The 9,071-nt window shown below is 39.6% G+C and overlaps 1 protein-coding gene across 1 annotated transcript; it reads right to left on the bottom strand.

Moving 5' to 3' along the window:
* Positions 1-984: 984 nt before the first annotated feature.
* Positions 985-3,593, bottom strand: LOC132632200 (L-type lectin-domain containing receptor kinase VIII.2-like). Its single transcript, XM_060348035.1, has one exon. It carries the CDS (start codon positions 3,315-3,317, stop codon positions 1,314-1,316), a length of 2,004 nt encoding a protein of 667 aa, XP_060204018.1. The 5' UTR covers positions 3,318-3,593; the 3' UTR covers positions 985-1,313.
* Positions 3,594-9,071: the final 5,478 nt, after the last annotated feature.

Genomic DNA, 9,071 nt, shown 5'->3' with positions numbered 1-9,071 from the left:
TAAAGACAACTCTCATGTGCACCTGTTCCAATCCTAATTAGCATACATAAAAGACTTCTGACCTCAGCCATGCCTGTCGCACGCATGTCTTAGCAATAGTACTGTAACAGTTTACCACCAAACCAACTGTGACCGTTTGACTACAATTTTCTTCAATTCTTAATTTACGAAGACTTATAGTTCTTTTTAAATAGTTTTTAAATATGTAAGTATTATTATAAAATACTTGAAGAATCTATATTTGAGATTGAGTCAATAAAAGAGCTGTTTGACTCTCCAAATTAGACAAAGGGACGACATTGTCATATAGTAATTATTTAAAATCAAATATGCGCTTTACATTCATATCCCAGCTTTGCATTCATATCCCAATTCAACAGCAAAAAGTGCACCGCCACCTCACTAATCTTTTCAATCATTAATGAGTAAGATATTAGGTCTTATTTACAAAGTGTCAGCGATACATGCACCAAGTGAGGAAATGACCTCGAGTGACCACTTAAATAAAATAAAATGATTTTTTTCAGATCTATGTGACTGTTCATTCACTATGTGATAGTAGAACGGTTTACAATTTTTTTTTAAAATCTCGACTATCCTACTAATTTCTTACTCTTATTTGGTGTTACAATAGCTGAAATAAAACTAAAATAAATTTGAAGCCGCCAGTAGTACTGTAACAGTTTACCACCAAATTAACTGTGAACCTCCATACATAAGAGTTAATTAATTACAAATAGCTTATCTTATTTAATGGAAAACAAATACTTTTGATCCAAGAAGGTCCATAAGTACCATAGATTAGTTTATGCCAGTCTTTCACACACACCTGTCTCTCCACGGTTCCACCATAATTGTATATCAACTCTAATGAAACTCTTTCAGCTAAGCTATACCATCACTCTCTGCGGAACAGGCAGTATATGAGTTACCACAACGATCACAAATACACTTTAACTAAATTGGTAATATAATAATACACACTAGCATCAATAAAAATGTCATACAAGTTACGTTTTTTATTATGTACAAAATTATGGAGGAATAAAGATAACATAGAATTATATATCACATGTGAATTGCAGTACATATCCACAATAATTCAAATCTTCCCTAGGAGTTCATGTGATATTTAACTCCGACCAGAGACCAGACAACAGGCGTCTATATCATGAAAATAACGTCACATAGCATACATGTGCTCATCACTATCACTATTTCGACCCATACCGATAGAATAGAATAATTGTCGCTTACGTGGAAGATGAAGCACCAATTGGCTACTTATCTGTTGATCAACCAAACACGTGGCTTCATTTGAATGCAGTACAAGCATACCCACTGCACAAGCCTGTGGTGCTGTTGTACGGGAACAAACAAACGGGTCGACCCGATGGTAACTCAGGAATCGGTTTCTCCATATTCAAGAGCTCCACAACTTCTTCCATTGTAGGTCTTCCTTTGTTCTCATTCAACGTACAAAGCAACCCGATATCCAAAACCCGAATCGCCTGATCCAGGTTCACGACAGCTCCCATTCGTCGATCCACGAGAGTTTCCTTTTGTTGTACCTCATGCATGGCCCATGCAAGATCCAACAAGTCCCTTTCTCCGGGTCGGTTGGACTTCCTGCCCCGACCCGCAACAATCTCTAGCACAACTACACCAAACTCGAACACATCGGCTGTTTGACTCACCATTGACTCAAACCGGGTCGACCCGGATGAAGTTAGGACGAATCCAAAATCACCCACTACTGCTCTGAAGCTCACGTCAAGAAACACACTGCTACTTTTAACATTCTTGTGAGCAAGTTGCTTTGAATGAAGGTGTAAAAGTGATTCAGCTAAAGCTTTAACAACCTTAAAACGCCTTGTCCAAGGCAAGACACCAACACCAAACAGCCATTTATCGAGGCTTCCATTTGGGATGTAATCGTACACGACTATTGTTTCCTGGTTGTCATAGCACCATCCTCTGATTGGGGCCAAATTCGGGTGGCGAATTTTGCTGATGGCCTTGATCTCTTTGTGAAACTGACGCTTTTCAAACCCGTGGGTGTTGAAAAACTGAGTTAAAAATCGTTTTACAACAACGTTGCACCCGTTCAACATCGTGGCCTTATATGTAATACTCTTCTCGTCACTGCCCAATATTTGTAACTCACTGAAATTCCGAGTTGCGGAGGAAATTTCAGCTATTGTGAAGCGACGAGCCTTATTTGGTGGCATTGGTCTCTGCTTTTTCTCAGGCAGAATGATTGTTTCATTGGAATTTTCGTCTCGCTTGTAGCTACTAAAATAAAGGTTAATAAGCACAATTATGAGAAGAATGACCACGGCAAGGAAAATGAAGAAACTATTAGGCGTTTTACGATGTGCAATCTCAGCTTGTCTATTGTTTTGAAGCCTGATTTTATTCTGACATGTCTCTGCTGAAGGAATCCGAAGCGAAGCTTGACTAATTGAAGTGAAATTCCAGGACAGGATGTTATGGATTTGTGTATGGTTACCAGTGGCTGCTGAAAATCCAACGAACATGTACTCATTCAAATAAGGAGAAAGGTCAAGAGAACTAGAGTAGACTGATTTAGAAGGATATCCTCTGCCATCAGGTGCAAGACGAATGTCGATAAAACGTTTTTTCCCATCGTAAGATATCCAAACTCTGTGAATTGACCCGTCATTCAACTGAACCCCAACATCGGAAGCATTAATTGCTGCAGTTGAAACTATGCTTCCCAAATTGATGCCTAAGTGATTGTCATTCGGGTCACCAAATTCAGGGTTCTCGCGAGTATCAAACTCAATAGCTACTGTGTTATAATCATCGTCGCACACATCGTTCAGCATGCCAAGCCACGGACCAGAACGGCCAACAGTTAATTCGTCTGGGACGATAATAAAAGTAAGGCCACTACCACCAACAGATTTGCCAAGATCTGATGTCTCATTGCTCGAATTGGACTTTGCTTCGAATTGAAACGAGAAGGTTGTTTCAAAAGAAGCCGATGTTTGAGATACAGGATCAAATAAACGGACAGGGGAAGAATATATAGCACGTCCTGCTAGATGCTTAAGATCGCCTTGTTGCTCGGGGTCAGGAATTTGGACGGATGTTTTTTCGTCTGAGATGATGGCACTGCCAAGAAGTGTAACATCTTGCTTCAATCTAGGATTGTTGGAATTGAACTCTTGAAAAGAGATATGCTTAGTCACGTTAATTATAGGTCCGGTTGGGACTTTGTCGTCCGAGGATGTAACCAAATTACTAAAAAGTATGGAAAATAGGAAGAAGAACCAGTAATAGTAATCCATGATGAGCTGATTATTGGCTAGTGGAGTAAAGATTGGGATTTTTCTCAGTAGCAAATTAGCAATTGAAAAGGTTGTGCATAAGCTTAGCTAGAGGCATGTGGTCTGCAGATAACTTCATCTCGCTCATTTCACTTTCTTCCAAAACTTAGAGAACCACAAGTCTTCAATTTACATAATGGCAAATTTTTGTCTTATTTGCAATTCCGGTAAGAGAAGTAATTCAAGTGGAATTTAAATTGTGATGCTTTAATGATTGGGATGACCTGACGCACATATTAGAAGTCTGTCGCGACAAGCTAAGTTGGCTCTATCTTAATAATGACACAGACCTTATTTAAGGTTCTGGTTTAATGGCGAATGAAATGGATGGAGAATCTTGATGTTTCAAGTTCAAATCAATTTCAACAAAGGGAAAAATACGAGCAGGCGATTTCTTCTCATTTTTTCAAGCTTTGGTGAATAGAATTACCGATACATGGTAGTGAGAATGTCCAGTAAAATTAATCGGGATTGTGCGAAAGCTAATCTAGGCCGTACAGTTTTAAGAAAGATACACAGATCTTACCCAACCATCACATCATAAAGTAAGCTCTGAGATTACCCTCCACAAACTTAGATGAAGATTAGCCACACGAAATTTTTTACTTAAATTATTAGCGCCACCAAGAATTGTTAATTAATTGATGATTTGCTGTACCAATAATTGACAAGCTTCTGATTCATCTCTGGAGTACAACAAAATTATAAAGTGATAACTGGCCCTTTTGGCGTGTGTTAGTCAAAATTTGTGAGCCCAAGATATGGACACTGAAAATAGAACAAATCCAACGAAGCAGATTGAAGCAGAAAAAAAAAAACATCTTACCCAACTATTTGAAGATATAATGTATCTAACCAAACTAAGTGTTGAAAAAATATTGTTTAATATCTCAAAAAGAATTATTATGTCTATTATTAAAATGGTAAAACTCTAATTCTACTTTTCAATAGTCTGATGAGACATTTATTTCCCCTCCTTGAATAGCCATCAATTGGCCATTACTCCTAATTATTTTCATGTTATAATGGTCTATTAATCCAATTGATTATTTTGATTAGGCCTTAATGGATGGCTTTTATTGCCTTTTACTACTAGACTGTTGAAATCACGCACATTAGCATCCTATCTTTGGCCTATAAATGACTAAGTCTATTCACTTCGGACAATATGAGAGGAAGAACAAAAATTCCTTCATTTTCCTATTTTCTTCGGTACTGGGTTACCTACTTTTATAAAATCTTTGTTAGTTCTGGCTCCTAGTTTTATACTATAAAAGCTTGTTGAATCCTGGGGATACACCTGATATTTGGCACAAATATCTAGATTTAGTGTCATTTGCATTTCACTTCTTAGCACTTTGATCGCAGTTTTGAATGCAAATTGTTGTATAGGAGCTTATGTTGGTATGCTTGTATGAGTAGGTACAAAAAGGACCAATGGAGGGTATTCCGAGCAGTTTTTGATTGATTCCGAGTCTTTGCACGTTGATTGAATTTTGGGAAGGAAGTTCCAGCACTTGGAGGCAGAATCCGACCATTGAAGGGTCTCATGGTTGGTCATGCGTCGCACAGCCAGCGCACAAAACCCTATCTCTGAATCTCAGACAGGCCATGCATTGGCCATGCGCCGCACAAGCAACACACAGAGGATATCATGCAGTGGCCATGCATTCGGCGTCAGTTGTCCTACTTGGATCGGGATTGGGCCAACTTATCTTATATTTACCCTAGCGTATAAATAGTCGTTTTTAACATTAGAAAGACGGCTGGACGAATTTTGAGACTTGTAAAACTCTTTCTAGGTTTTATTCCTTTTCTATTATTTTTCCTTACATTGAAACACTATGTTAATCATGAATTCTTGCTTCCATTCTCGAATCATGTGTAATTAAACATCGTAATTCTGGGGTTGTGGCTTAGCCATGAATATTGACGTTTGACAAGTATTTCAATCTTAGTAGCTTGTTCATATGCAATTGCTTCTTTACTTCTGTGCTTTATTGCTTGATTGTCTGCGCAACAATTGAGTTCTATTTACTCATTGATACACGTGCTTGGAAAAGACGTTAATGTGGAGAAGAAGTAACGAGATTGTGATCTGAATATCCCTATAGTTGGGCTAGGATTTGTGACTAGGATAGGAATATACTTAGTTACCGCAATCAATTTCATGCCGTGCTCTTATTGCATTCCTGATAGGTCAATACCATAGGAATATAGAAGGCGAGTTATCTTGAATCGGTGAGTAGTGGTTCGGGAGAACACTACGAGATTAATAATCCGGTTAATTGGCAACTGTGAACAAAGTTGCTAAGGTGTGATACTTGAACAACTCAATAGGATTGGTGAAAAAACCACAACCCTGGAATACTTTAAAAATCTTGATAAAAGCAGTACTCAAATATGTTCTTAGCACAAATTCTGGTTACATTATTAGTTATTTACATTATAGCATTAGTTTACAAAACAACCAAAGCATTTTATTCTTTACTTGCATAATTAGTAGCAATAATTTATTTTCGTGAAAGTATTGGTCATAAGTCTCTGTGGGTTCGACATCCGATTCTATATAATCACTATATTACTTGTACGACAGTGTACACTTGTGTGTGCGTTTGGACGCAGCAAGTTTTTGGCGCCATTGCCGGGGACTTAGAAATCAATTATTTTTGCCATAATAAATTGTATTGCTTTATTTATCCAAATATTAACGTCTTGATCTTAGCTGCTACTTGATTGCAGGTACTTTACTCGAATGCAAAGGACTGCGAGTCAAAATAATCTTGAGGAATTCGATCCTGAGCCTGAACGTACTTTCAATCGGGGCAGGAGAGATTTAAATTTATTGCAAAACCCGCAGGCTTTAGCAGAGTTACCTGTGGTCATGGCTAATAATCCACCAGTGAAAGTGAGAGAGGTTGCAGTGCCTCGTGTGGCAGATGTAACTTCGAGCATTGTCAAGCCCACCATCGAAGGGCACTTTGAGCTGAAGCATCCAATTATTCAGCTACTTCACTCTAGTGGGCAGTTCACAGGGATGTCCTATGAGGATCCTCAACGTCACATCCATACCTTTTTGCAGATTGTGGATACTTTATCTACTGGAAGGGTCACCAAAGAATATGTGCGGCTGACACTATTCCCCTTTTCTCTATTGCGGAATGCAAGTAACTGGTTATTAGCAGAGCCCGCAAATTCTATCACTTCATGGGATGATTTAGCGACGAAATTCTTGACAAGGTTTTTTCCACTAGCAAAGACAGCTCGACTCCGAAGAGAGATCATGTCATTCAGGCAGAAAAGCGGGGAAAATTTGTATCAAGCGTGGGAGAGGTTCAAAGGTCTTCTCAGAGTTGCCCTCACTACCATCAGACGAATGAAGTTCTGGCACACACATTTATTGAGAGTCTGGATGCCCAACATAAGTCATCATTAGACACTGCTGCAGGAGGGCAGGCTCTTGATCTATGCTATGAAGAACTATTCACACTATTGAACAGGTTTACTCAGAGCACTTCAGACTGTAGGATGATGCAGCTAGCAGTTCAGTTAGGAAGGCACCGGGTGTTTTTGAAGTAGATAATTTTACAACACTATCAGCACAGATTGATGCCATGCGCACTAAAATCAAGAAGTTAACTACTACGCAAGCTCCACCACAGTTGCATGTAGTGTAACAAGCCATCGTTTTTTTGTGAAGTCTGTGGAGAAGGTCACAACAGTGATGAATGCCCTGCAAATCCCGCATCCATATACTTTGTGGGTAATGCAAGCAAGGGGCAAGGAAACAACAATCAATACGGGAATTCCTACAACCCAAATTGGAGGAATCACCCGAATTTCAGGTGGAGTGACAGGTAATCAGAAACAGAACTATCAGCCAGCACCTGCTCCTCAAGCACCCACGATCAATATGGAAGAGGTGATGAAAAAGATGATGGGTGCTATGCAGAAGATGATGATAGACCAGCAAAAGTTAATAGTGGATAATCAGAATCGCGATGTGGCTGTGTGAAATTTAGAGAGGCAGATGGAACAGATAGTTGGTGCACAAAATACTAGACCACCTGGAGGACTGTCAAGTGATACAGATATGAATCGCAAGCCTTTTCATGTTGTGACTCTTCGAAATGGGAGAGAAATAGAGGAAGTGGATCCGAAGAAAAGTAGTCGAGTAGAAGCTGAAAAAGAAAAGATTACCGAGGAGATGATTGAAGAAGAAAGGGTAGTTAAGACACCAGTGGAAAAGTAGCCACAACCCATGTTTGAAAATCCACCACCTCTATTCCCTCAACGTTTGACAAGACAGAAAGAAGAGGCTACTTATAAGAAGTTTCTAGATTTGCTTAAGTAGGTACACGTGAATGTCCCGTTGGTGGATATGCTGCAGGGTATTCCAAAGTATGCTAAGTACATCAAAGATATTGTTGCAAACTAGAGCTGATTCGCAGAGTATGCCACCATTGCACTTACTGAGGAGTGCACTTCGCGGATTCAAAATAGGTTGTCCACTAAATTGAAGGATCCCGGAAGTTTCACGATTGAGATTTCTATTGGGAAGCAGGTTGTTGCTCGAGCACTATGTGATCTCGGTGCAAGTATAAATTTTATGCCGTCATCTATCGTCAGGAAGCTAGGCTTGGGAGTACCTAGACCAACCACTATAGTTCTTCAGCTGGCAGACAGATCATTAGCAAGACCCGAAGGCATTATTGAAGATGTATTGGTGCAAGTGGGGTCGTTGATAATTCCTGTAGACTTCGTGATTTTGGACTTCAAGCCAGACCCGGAAGTCTCATTTATTTTGGGGCATCCATTTTTTGCCACAGGGAGAGCACTTGTTGATATAGCTGCTGTAGTATATGATAAAGTTAAAGTCTTCAATGTATACTAAGCTCTGAAGATACCTGCAATCTATGAGGAGTTGTCCGCCATTACTGTTCTAAATGATGATACACCAAGGCCACTCATCACCTCTCATGATCCATTGGAGAGAGCCTTGGTGGGGGATGATATTTTTGGTGACTCGGCGTTGTTTGAGATGGTGCAGATTCTGGATATGGCGAGTATTTATATTCATGCAGGCGAGTTTGAGCCTTTAGACAGAAAAATGGGAGTAACTCCGAAGTTATCAATTGAAGAGCCTCCGAAGTTGGAATTGAAGCCCTTGCCTGCCCATCTTAAATATGCATTCTTAAGCGAGGGTGATACCTTACTAGTGATATTAGCAGCAGAGTTGACCGCCGAAGAGGTTAGTATTTGTCTGGAAGTATTGAAGTCTCATAAAAGGGCATTCGGGTGGCAGATATCTGATATTCAGGGAATTAGCCCCGCGCTATGTATGCATAAGATACTCATGGAGATGATCATAAGCCTAGCGTACAGCATCAACGGAGACTGAATCCTGTGATGAAGGAGGTTGTCAAGAAGGAGGTAATCAAGTGGTTAGATTCCGACATTATTTTTCCTATTTTGGATAGCAAATGGGTAAGCCCGATGCAGTGTGTCCCAAAGAAAGGAGGGATAACAGTTGTGACAAATGACAAAAACGAGCTCATTCCTACTAGAACAATCATTGGATGGAGAATCTGCATGGATTATCACAAGTTGAACGATGCAACCAGAAAGGATCACTATCCTATTCCCTTCATTGATCAAATGCTAGATAGGTTAGCCGGGAAAAAGTTTTATTGTTTTCTAGATGGCTATTCTGGC

The sequence above is a fragment of the Lycium barbarum genome, chromosome 3 (genome assembly GCF_019175385.1).
Source record: "Lycium barbarum isolate Lr01 chromosome 3, ASM1917538v2, whole genome shotgun sequence".
NCBI lineage: Eukaryota > Viridiplantae > Streptophyta > Magnoliopsida > Solanales > Solanaceae > Lycium > Lycium barbarum.
Note: the sequence above shows the minus strand (reverse complement) of the source record. Positions and strands in the feature narration are given on the sequence as shown.

Excerpts from the sequence above, each read along its gene's own strand:
- LOC132632200 (XM_060348035.1), bottom strand. The coding sequence starts at position 3,317 with ATGGATTACTATTACTGGTTCTTCTTCCTATTTTCCATACTTTTTAGT.